This window comes from Aquarana catesbeiana, linkage group LG09 (genome assembly GCF_042186555.1).
Source record: "Aquarana catesbeiana isolate 2022-GZ linkage group LG09, ASM4218655v1, whole genome shotgun sequence".
In the NCBI taxonomy this organism is placed as follows: domain Eukaryota; kingdom Metazoa; phylum Chordata; class Amphibia; order Anura; family Ranidae; genus Aquarana; species Aquarana catesbeiana.
The window spans coordinates 213,317,849-213,339,239 of NC_133332.1; the positions used below are offsets into that span (position 1 = coordinate 213,317,849).

A 21,391-nucleotide genomic window follows, 5' to 3' on the forward strand; every position below is an offset into this window, starting at 1 on the left:
GAAAGGTGATTCTACAAAGTATTGACTTGGGGGGGCTGAATACAAATAGCTAAAGTCTGAATAGTCAGATTTTGCATTAACCGAGCTGCACATTTTTTTTTAAGCATATGCAACTCACAGTAGGTATATCTCCTGTGTTCATTCGGAATTTAGTAATAACTTGTAGAGCTATTTAACTTTCCAGCTCCAGCGAGCAAGCCTGTCCATTTACAGCAATAGGCTTGCCATCCGCTGCAGACAAGAAAGCTATTTAGTGTGAACACTTGGCAGATATAGACCTTAATTTCCAGGGACAGTTAGGGACTTCTTTGAGCCAGAAATGATCCTGTTATAATAGGGACACCTGGTCTTGTGTTCACTCAAAGACTATACTGATAACAGATACATTTGTAAAACTTTGTGGGCAAATATGGGACAATTGCTGTACTTTATAAAAAGAAAATAGACTGCTATTTTAGTAAGTCTATCTTAATAAAGGTTTCATTGTTGCAGAAAATATTAATGACAGGAGTAGCCAGGCAATGGGCCTTTTCAGATGGCAATGATTCCTTTAATTTGAATAAATAAACACGTGTTGGAAAAAACAGAAGTGCATGCAAAGTATTTCCCAGGATTTCATTTCAACTTCTTGCTTGTGATGGGCCCCTTTCGCATGAGCTGTCCGAACAGGACTACCTGTCAGTTTTTCAGGCAGACCTGATCAGACCCTCCAGTCTCCTCTATGGAGTGGCGGATGTCAGCGGAAACATGTCCGCTGACACCCGCCTCCATCCAATCTGATCCTGTCCACCAAAACGGATGGTGGTCCTATTCCCCATCCGCCCGGCGGATCGAATGGAAACAGACAGACGGTCCGTTTCCATCTGATTGCCCGATAGAGGAGAGCGAGACCATGTCCGTATCTGCTCTGCATAGCGGAGCGGGCACGGACCTGTTATCTGCCTGCTTAGCGGGGATCAGCGGAGAGATCCCCCCGATGAGCAAGCTGATTCTGCTGAGCAGAGGCGCCCCTGTGAAAGGGGCCTTAAGCAACCCTGGCTCTCCCTGGACATGGGAGAGAAACAATGCTGTTCTCTTCTGGCCACAGAAGCCAGATACATACCTCTGACCACTCAGACATCTCCCACTGTGGTCCACATGCTGGGTTCCTGCATACTTTCCTCTCGTCTGGCTTGGTGATGTCTGCAGAATCGCACAGATCACTGTAGACAGAGCTGTCAAATCCAGGTGAGATCATCTTCCAGCACCGCACAATCCGGAACTGGTACCCTTCTCCACAGGTCCGAGAACATTCACTCCAACTGCTCGTCTCCCACCTAGAAGAAACAACACTAGATCACATTTGGGCCAATGAACAGGATTGCAGCTACTGTACAACATTTACTAAGAACAATACATCTATGTGTTTCTCATAGACAAGGGGGTTTGCCTCTAAGGACATTTATGCATGCCAGAAATCTGTGCAGATACAGGCACAGCCCCTTTTGCATCATCAAGGAGGAAGCTTCCCTGCATGTTTTCTGAGAGGCCCCTTTGCACAGGGCTGGTTGAGGGCCTTGGAACCAGAACCACACACGGTTCGAATCTCAGCCGGTTCCGTCAAACCGTTAATGGGCAGGCTGAATGTACAATGATCGATCAATCAACTTGGGTACAACCAGCCTGCCTGATTCTCTTGCAATTATCGCTAGCGGCTGCTACAGCCACTAGCAATAATCACTGTCTTCTCTCAGCGGGGGGGAGCCATTTACGCCGGGAGAAGACTGTGGCTGATTCCCCTGTCAGCACTGTTTGTGTTGATGGGGGAATCGTGCAAATTTCTTTCTCTGTGGTTGCAGGAATGAAATTTGCACTGTGAATGGCCAGCCTAACTGAGGCACTGCACATCTGACATTGCACCGATAAGTATTTTGGTGGTATCTTAGGGGCCACACAATGTTTTTCGAGGTAAGCAGTGTCATGCATTCCGGGAACTTTGCTCCGCACAACACGTTTGGCATCATACGGCAGAGTGAATGCATTTATTGTGTGACTGGAACTGTATTGTAATCTAGTGTACTCATGCGCTGCGACACAATACAGAGTGGAATGTACCCTGATAAAGTTTCTTGTTTTTTACATACTTGTTATATAAAATAAAGTATAGTTTTTCAACAACAAAAAAATAAATACACCTATGTGTTCCATGAAACGGCCACTTCACCTAAAATCTATATTTCATTGTCTGTTGGATGTTTGTTGGAGAGTTGAACCATATGAAATTTTCTTTTATCTCTCAGGGACTCTATTGGGGAGATCTGTGCACTTCAGTTCCCGAGTCTGCACACCTGCTGTACCCATGATCTTTCTGCTGGATATGCATTATTTTTTATTATGGAGAATGTAACAGGAGAAGCTGCAATACATAAAGGTGAGTGGGAACACCCCAAACTCCCAGGAGGTCAGAAAGAGAGTCAAGAATGATCTCTTTGCGGAGTGATCAAGACATATAAAAACAAGGGGTGGACTCAATTCAACAGGCTCCCAACTATAACAAAAAAAAAATACTTTTGGGTCAACTGACCCTTTAATTCCAATTTGCCATTCTGAAATTCTGCACAGGATACACTGAAAAATTCATACTGATCTTCACAACAGAGAAGCTTATATTCCAAAATTACACCACAATCAAAGACTATCATTATTATACATTTACAGTATATATAGCTTTGACATACAGTATTCCACAGTGCTGTACAGGAAAAGCTATTTATATCAGTACCTACACCAGAGGAGCTTATGCTCCAATATCCCCTTGCAGTACAGTACTGCTACACATATATATAGATCCAACATATTCCACAATGCTGTACAGGGAACACTGAGCCACTTATATCAGTCTGAACCAGAGGAGCATACACTCGAATGACCTCACAGCAGTCACACACTATTATTATTATTTTACCTTTATATAGCTTTGACAGTGCTGTACAGAAAACACAGAGCTACAAACATTAGTCTCTGTACCAGAGGAGCTTACACTCTAAGGTCCCACCACAGTCGCTTTTAATATTATTATACATATTTTTATGTAGGTCTGACAGATACTACAATGCTGTACACACTGAGACAGTTACATCATTCTGAACCACTGCAGTCACACACTATTAATATACCGATATATAACTCTGACATCTTCAGCAGTGCTGTACAGAAAACATTGAACTAGTCAAATCAGTCTCTGCACCAGAGGAGCTTACATTCTAATGTACCCACCATAGTCACACTATTATCATTAGACCCTTTCACAGCTCTGACATAGTACAAAGTGCTGTACAGAGAACCATGACAAGCTTAGCTGTAAGAGTTCAGTCTACACAGTGTATCTATTTACAGACTGTTTAAAGTAAAAGTGTTACAAAGACTATTTGAATTTTTGGCAGATATTGGCAGGGAGGTCAGACCTGGGACGTGGCAGTCATAGTAATCTGCTATGTTTACTACAGAGTGTACCTTGGCTGGCACTCCCTTCCTGCGCAGAATTCGTGGACTGGCTCAGGGCGGGTCAGAGCGTCACAGTGCGAGTCGTCTACTTCCACCCCGTCGTATCGCACACACATGGCATAGGTGGACATCACTCCTGTCCGGGGATAATAAATCAACACAACAAACGGTTACACGGGCTAGATATTTGTTCTGTAGAATGTCATCTATAAAGAGGACCTGACATACAAGCACATAGACTGACAATAAAAACATAGAAGAGTGATGGCAGCAAAAAGACCAAGTCTGCCCCATTTGACATCCCTCCTGATAACACCATTTGAACCAATTTTAATAAACAAATATTGCTATGCACTACAAAATATAGTAGTAGAATATTTCTCAAGCATAGCATGGAGAAAATGGAAATAATCCAAAGTGACCAATCAAAGTGTACTCAGACCAGCACAAAGTGGATCCTTCGTAGGTACTTTGGCAATATACTCTTTAACCTCTTGGCGCCGAGCGACCGCATATTTGCGTGCATTAGTGCAGATACAGCTGTGGCGAGAGAGTGCGCCCTGTGGGCTCCCAGCACAGTTACCGACTGCTAACGTAAAGCTCCCGATTGCTGCTTGTCACAGGATCATAAACCTTTCCTCGCCTCCTGGAATCCTAAATTCCTTAAAGGAGGACACCTTCCTCCAAGGTGTTAAACAATATTAAACCCAAAACAAACATCTACTTTATTGCAGCTTACCAATTCATAGATGTGGTGGCTGCATTCTTTTCCTTTATTAGGCTTTCTTTCTTTTATTTTCAGCTGGCGATCTAGCCAGTAAGTCTGTTGTTTTTTAACAGAACAAGCTGTTCTGGAGATGTAGCAGTTAGAGAGTTGGGACAAACCATTTACCACTGACATTGGTGCTTATGATGATTAACGTTTATTTGTTTATGTAAAACCTTTATCCCAAAAGGAAAAAAACTGTTTGCTGTAACTGCTGAATATAAAGTTATATAATATATAAAATGTTAGCTGGACTTTTGGCTTCTAAATCTGCTAGAACATCTAACACTACCCACCCCCAGACAGACAATTCTAAACAAGGAAGTGTTACTAGCCAGATCACCAGGTGAAAACAGAGGGAAAAAACACATATAAAAAAAAAACTAATGCAGTCACAACGTATATACATTAGTAAGCTGCAATATAATACATTTTTTGTTTTGGGTTTAATACTGCTTTATATTTTTTCTGTGTTTGTATATCTGTAAATCTTTCCAAAAACTAGATGATTTTAAGGTATCACCACAGGGTGGTGCGGTGGATACCAAAATAGTATATAAATGTGCCACGTCCCATTAACTGAAGATGCTAGTGGACTTTATAGGATATCAATTTATATCAAGCATATCGAGCCAAGCTACTGCACACTATGATCAACTCACACCAAGCCTGATAGAACATTAACTGTTGTTTCAACAAGGACACCGTCATGATTATTCAGGAGTATACTTCTTGGTGTTTGGGTTGAGTGTTGTAAAAGCATATAGGCAATTTTTACTTTGCAATGTTTTTTAAACTAGTGGTTGTCTGGTTGTGCTTGTTTTAATCAATTTGTAATAAAAATATTTTTATTTTTAAATGTTGTGTATCTCGGGGGCGTGTCCAAGATGGCGCAGAGAGCGGTCGCTTGTTAACTCCGCTCTCCTCTCCGGCAGCATTATCCTGAGCAAATCCTGGTGTAAGAGGCTCGCCTTGCACGTGCCTTTCGGCGGATACTTGGGGAGAGGCTTGGGCGATGCCCGCAGGCAGAAAAGCAGGGACAAAATCGAACGCTGCCACCCCTGTAAGCACCCAACACACGTCGCGGCCTATCCCCCACGAGGCGTCCCACATGGAGACTCAGACGGATCCGCCACCTGCCGGGGCCATAGAGGCGGGCTTGGCGGCGTTTGAGGCCCTCATGACAGCAATCTCCACCTGTCAGGCTGCTCTGACCACAAAAATAGAGCATGTTCAGACAGAGACGGCGCTTATCCGTAGAGACATGGTTAAGTTTCGGGAACGTGTGACGGAAGTGGAGAGAAGGGTCTCGGATATGGAGGACGCCCTGAGGGAACAACACGCGGACATCCGAGCTTTACAATTGAAGGTAAAACACCTGGAAAACAGAGCGGAAGATGCCGAGAACCGCAACAGGCGTAACAACCTGCGGGTTCTTGGCCTCCCGGAGGGAGCAGAGGGAGAAGATCTGGTGGGATTCATGGATGGCCTACTACCAACCTTGCTTCCCCGGGCAGTTTTCTCCACATTTTTCTATTGAGAGAGCTCACCGCATCCCAGCTACCAGAGGGCCCCCGGGGAATCCACCTCGCACCTTTATATTTAAGTTGCTACACTACCGGGACCGGGATACCGTGCTGAGGGCAGCTCGCCTGCAGGGAGAGCTAAAATTCGCAAATGTGAAATTGCTTATATTCTCTGATTACACAGTGGAGACTCAGCGCCAAAGAAAAGCATTTGATCACGTTCGCGGTATGCTACGCCAGAAGGGTTTAAAATACAGCATGCTTTTCCCTGCGAAGCTACGCATTCAAGATGGGGAACGTGTCCAGTTTTTCACCTCGCCAAGAGATGCCGCGGCGTGAGTCGAGTCGCTACCTAACTGAGCCGTCATGTGGTATGTTGTAACTTTTGTTTCATGATGTACTGCTGGTCTGCAATCCTTGCTCCCAACCCTGAACTTGGTCATTAGGCCTCATGTAAGAGGAAGTTTACACGTTGCAGTGAACTTAAAAGCATGGCTCTGGCGATTGTGTGGCGGGCGCACACCCCTCCCCCCATCTTCCTGCATTCCTACAGTGGAGAAATGTTGTTTGAGATTGCATCCTTATCAAGACTTGTCCTATAACTGATCCTCCGGGTAGACATGATAGCTCTCCCCTGTTCCTTGGGGGGGGGGGGGGGAGTCGGTGGCAGTGGCTTCCCCCTGATCTCTCTATGAAGGCATGCTCCTGCCATGGATTCTAACTTCGTAGGAAACCGATGAGAAGCTAGGGGGAAAACGTCAGTCAATGCCTCTGAAATCTATCTCACAGTTGCTTCCACCTCTTACTACCAGCCACATCATATACCCACCCTCAGGGTTAGGAGGACATGTAGACCGACGAACTTGGCTATCCTATGTGCAAGCTTGAGGGTCGGTGGGAGGCCCGAGTTGATTATTATGAAGACACTGCAGACCAAGAACTTTAGCCAGATTCAGCAGTACCAATCTGGGGGGGCGATTTCTGACTTTGTTACTTCAGTGTGTTTTTTAGTTTGGTTTTTCAAGACCCCCCAGGTTTGAAGTATGAGCCCCCAGGGATCCGGGTGATTTACACAAGTTAATCCTCCGTCTTTATTTTTTGCCGGACTGTTCTATGCACATCGGTTAAAAAGGAGGTGCGCTTTTTGCACATTGCCCTCAAGTTGAGCTAGCCAGCTCTTTGTTTTCCTGGGGAGAGGAGCCCTCCTGCTGTATTGGGGGATGGGCGGGGTGGGTGGGGGGTATTCACCGGTTATCTCGGTCTGCCGTTGCAGGCCTTGTGTTGCCTCTATTGTTTATGTTTGTTTTTCCCCCTTTTTTTCTTTTTATGGTATAAGACAGTACTGATGTTAACTAGTAATGTCATAGAACTATTGTTTTCAAACTCCCTTATGAATCTTGTTGGGTCTGAGGGCCAGATCGGGGAATGCTTCTTGCACATTAATCCTCCTAACCTACCCATTAGTCATTTAGATGTCTTCTCTTAAGATAATCTCCTGGAACACCAGAGGACTTAACTCACCTATTAAAAGGTCATTGGTATTCCAATTTGTCAAGTCCTACCGACCTCATATCTGTGTGTTCCAGGAGACGCATTTGATCGGTAGGAAGACGATGTCCCTTAAAAAGACGTGGGTGGGATATCGCTACCATTCGACCTACTCCACCTTTTCCAGAGGGGTAAGCATTCTAATCCTTAAATCACTCCCTTTCAGGCTCCTCGATCTGGCACTGGACCCTAATGGCAGGTTTGTGGTGATTCATGCGCTGATCCATCATACTCCCTGGGTAATAGCGGGCCTTTACCTTCCTCCTCCGGCCTCTCTCCAGGTTTTAAACCAAATCACATCAAAAATAGCTGAATTGTCCGCAGATAATGTGGTCCTCCTGGGAGACTTTAACCTCGTTCCGGATGCAGACTTGGACAGGTTGTCTCCTGCTGGTACGACCCGGAGGGGGCTTGTGGACTGGGCTGACACATATGACCTTGTTGATCTGTGGTGATGGAAATTTCCTCAGGATAGAGCATTTACATGCCACTCTGCCTCCCATAAAACCTTCTCCCGCATTGACCTTGTCTATGCGGGCAGTCCGGTTCTTCCCAGGGTTCGTGATATCAGGATCCTTCCCCGAGGTATTTCGGACCACGCTCCACTCCTTCTGGAGTTAGATCTCTCGCTGGCTCCCTCGGACATACTCTGGAGACTGTCGAGGTATTGGGTCTCGGATGTGGAGGTGGGGCCGAGGTACAGAGAGGAACTGGAATCGTTCTGGGGGATAAATGCAGGTACAGCCTCGGCCTCCTCCGTATGGGATGCTTTTAAGGCATTCTCTAGGGGACAATACCAAAAAAAAATAACCAAGGTTCGTTGAGCACGCAGGGAGGAACTTACTAGCCTAGAATTAGAGACGGCAAGGCAGGAAGCATTATATATTAGGTTGCCGAGTCCAGAGTCCTACGCCAGGCTGCAGTCCCTTTTGCGTGACACTCTCCTGTTAAGGACATCTTAACAGGAGAGAAGAGGCTCCTCCACCAAACACAAAGAATATTTGAGCAAGAGGAAAAAACAGGTCACCTTTTAGCCTGGCTCTCTAAGGAGCAGACGGTGAGAATGTCTATAGGGCAAATTCGGGCGACAGATAATTCACTGCTGTCCACCCCAGTCGAAATCAACCGGGAATTCACCTCCTTCTACCGATCACTATATAGCTCTAAGGTGTCTTATGAAATGGAGGAACTCACAGCGTACCTGGACAGGGTGGACATTCCGACTCTCACCCCAACATACGCTGCCAAGCTGGATAGCCCCATCAAAGTTGAAGAAATACACAAGGCCATAAAAATGATGCAAACCGGGAAAACACCGGGACCGGACGGTTTCCCGGTAGAGTTTTACAAACTCTATGCCGAACAACTTGCCCCTAAACTTCAAACACTATTTGCCAAATCTATGGAGAAAGCACACCTCCCAGACTCTATGCATGAGGCGATAATAATTGTTATCCCCAAGCCCGGAAAAGACCCTACCCTTTGTTCATCTTACCGTCCCATATCTCTACTTAATGTAGACACAAAAATTCTCGCCAAAATTCTGGCAAATAGACTTAATTCGGTCATTACAGCTCTAGTTCACCCTGACCAGACAGGATTTATGCCTGGGAGGGGGACAGACATAAATATCCGGCGCTTACACACACATATAGCAATAACCCCCTCGGATGGACAGGGAGTGGTGGCCTCACGCCGAGAAGGCCTTCGACTCGGTCGAGTGGGGCTACCTTTGGGAGGTCCTTGGCAGATTTGGGTTCGGACCCAAATTTTTAATGTGGCTCAGACTGCTTTACTCCCACCCAACTGCTAGAATCCGCACTAATGGGACGCTTTCCGGGGCGTTCACGCTGGGGAGAGGTACGAGACAAGGTTGTCCGCTGTCCCCGCCGCTGTTCGCCCTGGCATTGGAGCCCCTTGCAGCCCTTCTGCGGGCGGATGACTCGGTCAGGGGACTGCGTGTAGGCCCTCTGATGGAGAAACTCCATTGTACGCTGATGACTCCCTCTTGTACTTGGCGGATGCCTCTGACTCCCTAAAATCAGCCCTAGCAATCATTGACAAATTTGGTTACTTTTCTGGAATCAGAATTAATTGGAATAAATCAGTCCTCTTCCCCCTGAACCCAACAATGCCCCTGGTAGACACTGGTACCCCTTTGCAATGGACACAGGAACTTAAATATCTGGGAGTGAGAGTGGGTGGGGATTCTGCAGGCTACCTTGACAAGAATATCCTCCCGCTACTTTCTCAACTTCAACAGAAATGCTCTACCTGGAAATCTCTCCTGCTGACCCCAGTAGGGAGGGGAAATCTCCTAAAAATGGTATACCTGCCAAAATTTTTATATTTTTTTCGACACACTCCTGTAACAATCCCTAAGTCATTTTTTCGGCGGTTGGAAAGTATAGTGGTTTCCTTCATCTGGGCAGGAAAGTCCCCGAGAGTTGCAAAAAACATACTTTACCTCCCCCTATCTAGCGGTGGCTTGGCACTGCCCAACTTCCTGATGTACTATTGGGCCGCTGTTCTAGTAACGGTGAGGTGGTGGTTTGCGCAACCCCAACTTAATCCAGCAGTCACCCTTGAGGCAGCTATCTTGGGTTCCTACGCAGCCCTGTCTAATCTACCGTATAGAGGGGTAAAGGCTGGGGCTGAGGTTACAGGCCCTATGAGGGCTACCATTCAGGTCTGGAGATCTTCCAGAGCCGCCCTCCTGGGGGGCTCCTCTATTTCCCCACACACCCCACTATGGGCGAATCCCATGCTCCCCCACCTCCTGACTATCCCCGATCTGGCAAGTTGGGCCAAAAAAGGGATTGTTAAATTAAAACATGTCATCTGCAGGGAGGGTATAATTTCGTTCCGGGAGCTGAGGCTGGGCCATGCGTTGCCGCAAACCTTTTTCTTTAGATATAGGCAGCTACACCACGCTCTTAGAGCACAGTTTCCCTCCCAGGTAACCCTCAAACCAGCCCCGATCGAGCGTGTCCTAATCTCGGGAATGTTGGATAAGCCTCTTTCAACTCTTTACATGCACCTCACAGTGGCACACGATGTTAAAACAAATAGGTTAATGGCAAAGTGGCAAGCTGATATCCCCTCTTTGGGGGAGGAGGAGTGGGAGGAGTGCCTGATGACTTTTATCCCCTCTATGATAGCAGCTAGAGACAGGTTTGTTCAACTAAAATTCCTCCACAGGGCGTATTACACGCCACAAAGGCTGGCTAATATATACCCAGGGCTCAGCCCCAGTTCTAACAGATGCGGAGTAGAGGTGGGCTCCTTCTTTCATACAGTATGGTCATGCATTAAATTACGCCCATATTGGACTTCAGTGGCAGATATCTTAGGTAACATATGTGGAATCAAAATCCCGCTTAACCCCCTTACTATGCTACTGAGTCACTTAGATGATATAGAGGGAGACCGCTACATTAAACTCTGCCTTACTTACTCCCTATTTTACGCTAGGAGAGAAATACTCCTTAGGTGGAAACAAAAAGAACCCCCATCTATAGCAGCTTGGCAAAAGTCGATCAATGGTGTTTTGCCTCTGTATAGGCTTACTTATGAGAGCAGGAACATCCCACAGAAATATGACAAAATCTGGTCAAATTGGGTAAATACATGTGGATGAGCATTGTCGTGGCTCATCGCCCTTCTAGGCTGGCGAACACTTGTGATTTAGCTTGCATAATGAGTTGTGACCTAACTGACGCTAAATACCTATTTTTGGTGTGATGTGAGGAGGTTGGAGGAAAGAGGTTGAGAGGAAAAGAAGGAGACAGGGAGGAAGGAAAAAGGGGAAATAGACATACTTATCATAAAAATGTGTTGTGGTGGATGGTGTTCCCCCCCTTCCCCCCCCCCCCCATCCCCTCCTACCCCTGCCCCGTTCTCCACATTTCCCCTTCCACCTCCTCCTTTTCTCTGCTAGAGAGCCGGGGACTAATTAATATCACACAGGAGGGGACTTTCCGACCCCTCTTTGTTTTGGTTTTCATGTGAATGATTTTGTGGCTACCTCACCCGTAAATCTCATAAGTTTCTTGATTACTCGATAGTATATTATATTAATAGCCAATCACCCATATAAAGAAACAAAAGTATATTATTGGGAAATTCTGAATCTGTATTTATCAATATTCCTATGTATGACTCCTTCTAACCTGTACTGTCTTATTGTTCAATAAAACTTTTTTTCTGTTAAAAAAAAAAATGTTGTGTATCTCAGTGCCTATAAAGTCCAGTATCAACCCTTCCACTAGCATCTTTTCTAACAAAAAAATTTTAAAATTTTGGCAAGAACCAGTAAGAGTTAAAATCTCTTTTAGGTTGTTATTGCTATTGGGGTTTTTTTTCCATTGCATCTTGTGTGGTCACCAAGACAGGAAATTAGCAAAATCTCTCAATGGGAGGTACAGACAAAATCTCTCAACAGGGGGACACAGACAGTAACAAAGCTAAGGTAAGAACCTCTGTCAGGTTCAGCATTAATTTTGTTGATGAAAATATTTTCGTCATAATTTTTGTCAGCGGCATGTTTCCAGTGGCAAAAACTAAACGGAAATCAATTTGAATATGACAAAAAAAAAATGTGATGGATGGATGTTTACCCATGTGAACATTCTTTGGAGCTCTGCCTGCAAAGCCTGTGAGTTCTTCCCCTCCCAGCAAGCAAGGTAGCGACCGTGGCATGCTAGCACTGTGCATTACAGGTCTCCTCAGCACTGTGCAGCATTCACAAGCTTCCTCCTCAGATGACCATCCAGAGCACTGTGCAACATTTACAGGCCTCCTCTTCAGGTGACTGTCCAGAGCACTGTGTGGCACCATCACAGGCCTCAGAAAACCGTCCAGAGCACTGTGTGCACCATTACAGGCCTCCTCAGACAACCATCCAGAGATCTGTGCAGAATTTACAGGCATTCTCTTCAGATGACTGTCCAGAGCACTGTGTGCGCCATTACAGGCCTCCTCAGACAACCGTCCAGAGTTCTGTGTGCACCATTATAGGCCCCCTCAGATGACCGTCCAGAGCACTGTGTGCACTACAGGACCCCTCAGATGACCATCTAGATGATCGACCATCTAGTGCATTACAGGCCTCCTCAGGTGACCGTCCACAACACTGTGTGCGCTATTACAGGCCTCCTCAGAACACCATCCAGAGCACTGTGTGTGCCATTACAGGCCTCCTCAGACCACCGCCCAGAGCGCTGTGTGTGCCATTACAGGCCTCCTCAGATGACTGTCCAGAGTGCTGTGTGCATTATAGGCCTCCTCAGACAACTGTCCAGAGCACTGTGCAGCATTACAGACCTCCTCACATCGCCCAGTTAGCACTATGTGCTATATAGGCCTCCTCAGAGCATTCAGAGACCACTGTGCGCTATTAGAGGCCTCCTCTGAATACTGTCCAGAGCACTGTGTGCATCACAGGCCTCCTCAGACCGTCCAGAGCACTGTGCATTACAGGCTTTCTCAGACCATCCAGATAACTTGCTGTGCATTACATGCCTCCTCAGACCATCCAGAGCACTCACTGTGCATTACACACCTCCTTAGACCGTCCAGAGCATTTACTATGCATTACAGGTATCCTCAGACTGTCCAGACCTCTCTCTCTCTATACTTGTAAGGAAACTTGCTTTTATTTATAAAGATGTTATACAGTGGCTAAATCTGTGTCTGTAATTTGTTCAAACCTTAATACCATAAATAATATGTTATTCGATTTTTACTCCAGGAACTTCTAATGAGTTTGGAAATTCTAGAGAAATGCTTAAATAATGCATTACAATTTAACTAAACCCATTAGATTTTAGTTTAATAAAATGTACTGGAGATTTTAGTCGACTAAAACTAAAACAATTCAGATGACTAAAATACTGTACGACTAAAATTAAAATGGCATTTTAGTCAAAAGACTAGGAATAACACTGAATCGAAATTTGACGTCAAACTTAACACTGGTCAGGTTTTAATTGCGGAAAGGCAAAAACAGCAGGGGCATCGGCATCAGGAAGACCCGTTTCACACTGGCCCGACTTGTCAGGCGACTTAGCCGCCTGACAAGTCGCGTTCCGTTCTGTACAATGGAACCGTTCTAATTGGAGCGACTCCGACTTAGACAAAGGTTCCTGCACTAATTTGGGGGCGACTTGAGGCGACTTGCATTTTGCAAGTCGCCGCTGCTGTCGTGTGCAGGTCACACTGCAAGTCGTGCTGCTTCAGTGTGAACCGGCTCTAAAACCACCAAACCAATTATTGAAAAAAATAACATCACTCACGTGTGTAATGACTCTGTTAAGTTCAGGGTGTTGGGAAGGAACACAGCAGTCAAAGGAAGAACCTTGGATGTTCAGTAGGCCTTAGTACTGTAACGCCGGACCCATGCCACAACAACCAGTGACTTCTACAGCCACAGTCCGAACATCTCTCAGTCAGGTGATCTGTCACAGGGGAAGGCAATGGATGGTAACACGTTTCAAAGGTAACACCCCCTTTCTCAAGAGGTTTGAGAAAGGGAGAGTTACCCCAGAAATGTGTTGCCACCTACTGCCTTCTCCTGTGACAGATCACCTGACTGAGAGATATAGGGGTTGTGGCCATAGATGCCACTGGTTGTCAGCTGTGGAACGGGTCTGGCATTACCGTAATGACGCTTACTGACCATTCAAGTTTTTTCCTTTGGCTGCTGCTGTATTCTTTCCCAGCACTCTGAGTTTAACGCAAGCATTTTCCATGTGAGTGATGCTATCTTTTCAATAAATGGTTTGAGAGCCTGTGCCCTCGCTGTTTTTGTCTTTTTACATGTGCTGATTTGGATCTGTCCCAAGTTACGGATCAGAGGAGCTGCAGGATTTGTTTTATCTACCCAGAGTCACATATGGACTTTTTCTTACTATTTCATATGGCAGGAGCTTTGTGTACTTCAGCACAGAATTTTTTTGTGTATTTAGGCCTGATTCACACCTATGCATTTACGATGCTTTTTGAATTTTAGATTTGCACTACAGAAGGTGTTCCATAGGAAACCACGTTAAATGGACTGTAGTGCAAATTTGCAAAATGCAAAAAGCACTTACTTTACAAAAGCTTTTATTGAATGATCAAATAGGAAAAAAGGGGTAAAAATGTTCATTACATAAGCATAATATAGTCAGTGTGGTAGAAAGATACAGAGAATCACAAGATGTTACAAAAGCAATATACTTGCATGTGTTTCAAAGAGTAAGTCCCATGTACAACTTGGCACTAAGAAGAAAATTATAGTTAGTATGAAATTACTTAATTTCTCTGTCGCTTCCACAATCTTCCATATTCTTCATATGTTTGGGCTATGGAAGAGAGTAGCAAGATGGAAGCCTTTTCTTACGAAGAAAAACATCCAAGCCTGGCTAAATTTTGCAAAAACACATCTGAAGTCTCCCAAAAGCATGTGGGAAAATGTGTTATGGTCTCATGAAACAAAAATTTAACTTTTTGGTCATAATTTCAAAAGATATGTTTGGCGCAAAAACAACACTGCACATCACCAAAAGAACACCATACCCACTGTGAAGCATGGTGGTGGCAGCATGTTCCAGCTGTTTTTCTTCAGCTGGAACAGGGGCCTTATTCAAGGTAGACGGAATTTTGAACAGTTTCAAATACCAGTCAATAGTGGCATAAAACATTCAGGCTTCTGCTAGAAAGCTGAACATGAAGAGGAACTTCATATTTCAGCATGACAACGACCCAAAGCATACATCCAAATTAACAAAGGAATGGCTTCACCAGAAGAAGATTAAAGTTTTGGAATGGCCCAGTCAGAGCCCAGACCTGAATCTGATTGAAAATCTGTGGGATGATATGAAGAGGGCTGTGCATAGGAGATGCCCTCGCAAGCTGACAGATTTGGAGTGTTTTTGCAAAGAAGAGTGGGCAAACATTACCAAGTCAAGATGTGCCATGCTGATAGACTCAAAAAGACTGAGTGCTGTAATAAAATCAAAAGGGGCTTCAACAAAGTATTATTTTAAGGGTGTGCACACTTATGCAACCAAATTATTTTATTTTTTTAATTTTTACTTCCCCCTACCTAAAAGATTTCAGTGTGTTGTTCAACTGAGTTGTACAGTTTATAGGTCACGTTAAAGGTGGAAAAAGTTCTGAAATGATGTTTACATCACAGAAACCTGACATTTTAACAGGGGTGTGTGTAGACTTTTTATATCCACTGTATCTTCCGCAGGTTTTTTTATTATGGTTGATTAAATTATATCTGTAGATGTCCTCACACACACGCCAATCCTTTCTTTTTGCAGAGTGCTGGGAAAGATCAAATGGCAAACTCTTACTGAATCCCTTAGTGCCTGTGCTCAGACAAGTGACTGTGGACATCTGACTTGTGACTGAGAATAGTATTTGTAACAGCGTGTATATTAAGAATCCAGAGCCAGGCACAGTGGGATAAGGCAGACATTAACCTGGACGGAAAGTCCCGCTAATGAGCTGACATTTCATACAGTATAATTCTCTGGAGGAGAGGAAGGGGACATGGCACAGGAAGGCTGTCCCTCAGCCACAGAAAGAACCTTGTCTGGATTCCCAGTCTGTGCCCTCCTGCCAGAGGAAACCGGGCTCATTCTTACATAGGGCATATGCTGGCTGCCAACAGGTGATGTGCGAATCTCTATGGAACGGAGCTGTCCAATAAGGATGAGAGGAGTGATTTTAGTGAAATTGATTTCACTGTGAAATTACCATTTTTATTGTCAGCAAAATTTTGCCAAAGAGTAAACTCTCAATTTCACATACTCCTCTGCTTAGGCTAAATTTGCCTATAAAAGGGAAAACACTCCTCTCTTTGATCCCCTTTATTTAGAGCGTTTTTAATTTAGTGTTCTTTGTACTTCATTGTTATTTCTGTACTGTCGCTTAAAATTTGTTATTTAACTTTATTTAACTTTTTTCCACTCTCTTTTTTTTAGTTTTTGTGAAAAAATCTAAAGTGAGGCTAAAGAGCAGCTTTATTTGGAACAACAACAGGTCCAAAATAGTTGGAAGGAGCCCCTGTAACCTTGAAGGCCTCATGCACACGGGACGTTTAGCTCTGGTGCATGAGGATCCAACATTTAGATGCAGGTGGATAAGTGTTTTGACAGACGTTGTGGCTGGAAGAGGCTGGGTGCTGCATTCAGCAGTACTTCCATTTAGGGCAGTATGTACTCAGGGACAAATGCCTGGTTGCGTTTTGAGTATTTGCCCTGGGCACATACTGCTCTAAATGTACTTACAGCTAGGTGCACCGCCCAGCCCGAAGGATGAGCTCAAGGTTCAGTCTGAACACAAGTTCGGGCATTTGAACAAACGCCCGAACATTAACCTGTTCGGCGGGTGCCAGACATCAAGTATAATAGCGGTAATACTACCGCCATTATACATGACAGCTTTGCATTGTCAATGGTTGTTAAGGATGCCGGTGGCTGCAGGCAACACTAAGTCCTTTCCAACCAGTGACATCATCAGGTCCATTAGAATCCCTGACAATGTAAGCAAAGTGGTGGTATCCCAGTGACATCATTGACTGTATGTGGTCATGTCCATTTATGGTCAATTATGTCACTGAGAGACTCCACCCCCTTGTAAAAAGGGGCTACTAGTCAAATTTAGTTCTGCTGGGTGGTAGACAACCTAGCTGATTTATAATCTACTTGTTCATTTGGCTTTTCCCCTAAATTCGGTGAAGCTATGGTTTCTACCTTCTGCCAGTAGGTGACACTGGTGATATTAGTATGAGAAACTACAGTAAACCTGACTTTTAACTATTCATTCTTTCCCTAGCCAGCCACCAGTAGAAGGTTTATGGCCACTGGTGGATGATGGGGGAGAACATAAATATTTGGAGAGCATTTGGAGAAGTGATCGTTCTTTTCCCCCCCAGGCTGTGGCCTGGGCTGTGTGTGTGAGGAGCAGCTGAGTGATTAGGTCTGAAACATGCTTGCAGTAGAAGTAGTCTGCCTGTCCAGTGAGTCCTGGTGCTTAAGGCTCTGCGATCTGGGAACCTGGCTGAGGACAGGAGAGGAACAGATGATCGCTGAGATAAAGTACCAGAGTTCACTTGGCCACATTAGGTCCTGGTGAAGGAACTTGTGGAGTGCCTGGAAAAGCATCAAGATGGGATCATCGAGACTGCAGCTGCTTCTGGGAAAGATTTGGCTGCTAATGGAGGTTGCTGCTATTAGAAAGGTACAGATTGCTGTGATCACATTAAAGGCTCTTTTTCTGTACTGGCATGTCTTTTCTTTTGCTATTAAATCTGCAGGCCAGGAGGCTCTAAACTCCCTACCCCTTTTCTTCCTGGAGTTTTGAGCGTGAGTAGTAAACTCCTTATTGTTAAACTGACTGGTACTCATCTGTTAAAGCGGTCGTAAACCACTGGACGTTTTTTTTTTTTTATGTACTCTGCAAGGCAATGTCATAACGTGCTAGTATGCATCGCGTACTAGAACATTATGTTAAACTTACCTTAAAACAAAGCCCTTCCAGCACTGAGATATCAGAGCTGCAGGCGCTCCCATCTTCAACTGTCTTGCTTCTGGTTTGGCAGACTTCGGCTCTGTGACTGGCTGGAACCACAATGATGTCACTCCCACGCATACGCGCAGGAGCCGCCATTTACAGCACAGGGCTCTGAAGGAATGGCCCAGGTGGGCATCATGATTGATGTGGATCTGATCTGTAATTGACGATGGATTTACAATGAGGGACATTTTGGGGGGGTGATATTTATTTTTTAATAAAGGACTTGTCCAACATTTAATGAATAAGTAGGGGTACTAGGTACCCTTCACTCATTCACATGGGGCGGGGCTTCAAGATTCCGAGAAGCCCCCTGCTCACAGATCCCCACAACCAAGGGTTGTAGAGAAGTTGCCCTTGTCCCTTTTCCTCGCCAGCCAGGCTTAATGCTCGGTTTAGGGGTCTGCTATAAATATTTAGGGGGACCTTTGCTTGGCTTAGACTTCCCCTTAAAATCTATACCAGACCTAAAGGGTTTGGTATGCATTTCATGGGGTTTCATGCATTTTTTTTTGTGTGTGAGGAACCCCCTTGAAATCCATACCAGGTCTGGTATATATTTTGGGAGGAACTCAGTTCAACAGGATGTGCTACAGCAAAAATGACATTTACAAAAAAATTGAAACAGTTTAAATTGCCTGCAAATAGCTTCTATTTTAAGAACGGTTGGTTGAATAAGCTGGAAAAAACTGATGATCATATTCTGGGCTCGTCCCCTGCTGGCTGCAAATGGTAACTGCATATGTCATATGCACATATCTGCATATGTAATAATTTATACCTACTTTATTAAAGAGAAACCAACATGATTTATTTTTTGTGATAAAAGAAATATGTAGAAACAATATACATTCCCTTTAAGAAATACTATACATAAAAACACACTCATTTTTATGTAAAATATGTTTCTTTGCACTGCGTTGCCACGTGACAGCTGAAATCTGGCATACAGTGGGTGTGGCTACTCTGTATCTGATGGAAGGGAGGAGGAAAAACAACAGGAAAGCTCACAGGAAGAAAAGTCACCATTGTGAAGAAAATACACTGACCAACCACTTTATTAGGTACATCTGTTCAGTTGCTTGGTAACACAAATAGCTATCAGCCAATCACATAAGAGCAACTCAATGGATTTAGGCATCTAGATGTGGTGAAGGCGACTTGCTGAAGTTCAAACTCAGCATCAGAATGGGAAAGAAAGAGGATTTAGGTGACTTTGAATGTGGCATGGTTGTTGGTGCCAGATGGGCTGCTCTGAGTATTTCAAAAACTGCTGATCTACTGGGATTTACACACACAACCATCTCTAGGGTTTACAGAGAATGGTCTGAAAAAGAGAAAGTATCCAGTGACCGTCAGCGGTGTGGACAAAAACGCCTTGTTGATATCAGAAGTCAGAGGAGAATGGGCAGACTGGTTCGAGATGATAAAAAGGCCAACAGTAACTCAAATAACCACTCATTACAACCAAGGTATGCAGAATACCATCTCTGAATGCACAACACATCGAACCTTGAAACAGATGGGCTACAGTAGCAGAATACCACACAGGGTGCCACTCCTGTCGGCTAAGGACAGGAAACTGAGGCTATAATTCGCACAGGCTCACCAAAATTGGACAATAGAAGACTGGAAAAACGTTGCTTGGTCTGATGAGTCTCGATTTCAGCTGCAACATTCAGATGGTAGGGTCAGAATTTGGCGTAAACAACATGAAAGCATGGATCCATCCTGCCTTGTATCAACGGTTCAGGCTGGTGGTGGTGGTGTAATGGTGTGGGGGATATTTTCTTGGCACATTTTGGGCTCCTTAGTACCAATTGAGCATTGTTTAAATGCCATGGCCTACCTGAGTATTATTGTTGACCATGTCCATCCCTTTATGACTACAGTGTACCCATCTTCTGATGGCTACTTCCACAAGGATAATGCACCATGTCACAAACCTCAAATCATCTCATCACTGGTTTCTTGAACATGACAATGAGATCACTGTACTCCAATGGCCGCCACAGTCACTAGATCTCAATCGAATAGAGCACCTTTGGGATGTGGTGGAATGGGAGAATCGCATCATGGATGTGCAGCCGACAAATCTGCAGCAACTGATTGATGCTATCATCTCCATATGGACCAAAATCTCTGAGGAATGTTTCCAACACCTTTTTAAATCTATGACACAAAGTATTAGGCAGTTCTGAAGGCAAAAGGGGGTCCAAACTGGTACTAACATGGTGTACCTAATAAAGTGGCCTGTGATTGTATTTACTAGTAGCTCACTGGGCATGGTGTTTACCACCAATCCACAGTAGGACCCTGATGATGCACGGGATTAAATAAACATTCTTGACTAACCTGTAGTGCAGGTGGCACTGCATGGCTCATGTGAAGACAATTTCCAACGGTACATGTCCACTGCGCTGATCCCCTGTACCTTCCTCTGCAATTTTGGGCCTTTTCTATTGACAGACAGAATAGAAATAAATAAGCACCTGGACTGCCACTGCTATAGCAGCTTTACAAGACAGACACTGAAACCTGTTACTGCTCCACAATATCCTAGGGCAGGGGTCTCCAAACTTTCTAAAGAAAGGGCCAGTTTATTATCCTTCAGACTTTAGAGAAGCCGGACTGTGGCCAGTAGGTGTAGAAAATGTCCTGGGGTCAGTAACAATGCCCTATCATTGGTGTCAGTGGGAGGAATAGTGTCCCATCATTGGTGTCAGTGGGAGGAAAAGTACTCCATAGTTGGTGTCAGTGGTAGGAATAGTGCCCCATAGCTAGTGTCTGTGGTAGGAATTATGTCCCCTTGTTAATGTCGGCGGGAGGAATAGTGCCCCATAGACCAGATAAAGCTAAGCAAAGGGCCACATCTGGCCCATGGGTCGCAGTTTGGAGACCACTGCCATAGGGCTTAAAGAGAACCAGTCACATGTTAACAAGCCTCAAGGGTACATAGTGCTGTTACACAGTCCCATACTTCTATGGGACCCAAAGGGAGACTGTAAACTTGCAGTCATGTCGATGCAAATTCAAAGACTTGACATCATGGTAGCTGTGGGGTTTGGGAGGCAAATGCATTCCTTGCTGCCAATTGTGCCTCTGCCTCAGAAGCAGCATTGAGATCAACACTTGTCCTTTTTATATGTACTTTAGGTCATGGTTCAGCAGATGTGGCGTGCTCTTTAGGTTTGCTAAGAAATGACTGGGTCTCATTACTGGCAGAGTGCAAATGTGCCCAGACCTGGGAGATCACAGGGCCAAGCTGGGGTTGCTACTTCCATTCACCAGCTTTGTGCTCACATCCCTGTGTGCCAGTTGCCAAATTGTTTTTGGTTGAGTGGGGAAATGCTAGAACATCTGCCAGGTTTTTTATGGCTGTCTTTTTCGCTGCTGGGGAGATTCACTCTCTCCTCCTTTGTGATTGGGATGTAACAGAATCTCACAGACAGAAATAAAACATTTTTTTAGCAGGCTGACATAGAGTTCGAACCTC

The 21,391-nt window shown here is 44.8% G+C and overlaps 1 protein-coding gene across 1 annotated transcript in view; it reads right to left on the bottom strand.

Moving 5' to 3' along the window:
- Positions 1–21,391, bottom strand: part of ADAMTSL2 (ADAMTS like 2) — a 162,765-nt gene that overhangs the window by 31,900 nt on the left and 109,474 nt on the right. The window contains exons 13-15 of the mRNA XM_073599673.1: positions 20,251–20,354; positions 3,493–3,619; positions 1,103–1,316 (exon numbers count right to left, since the gene is read on the bottom strand). Coding sequence (XP_073455774.1) covers positions 1,103–1,316; positions 3,493–3,619; positions 20,251–20,354 — 445 coding nt within the window. The remainder of the gene's footprint in view (positions 1–1,102; positions 1,317–3,492; positions 3,620–20,250; positions 20,355–21,391) is intronic.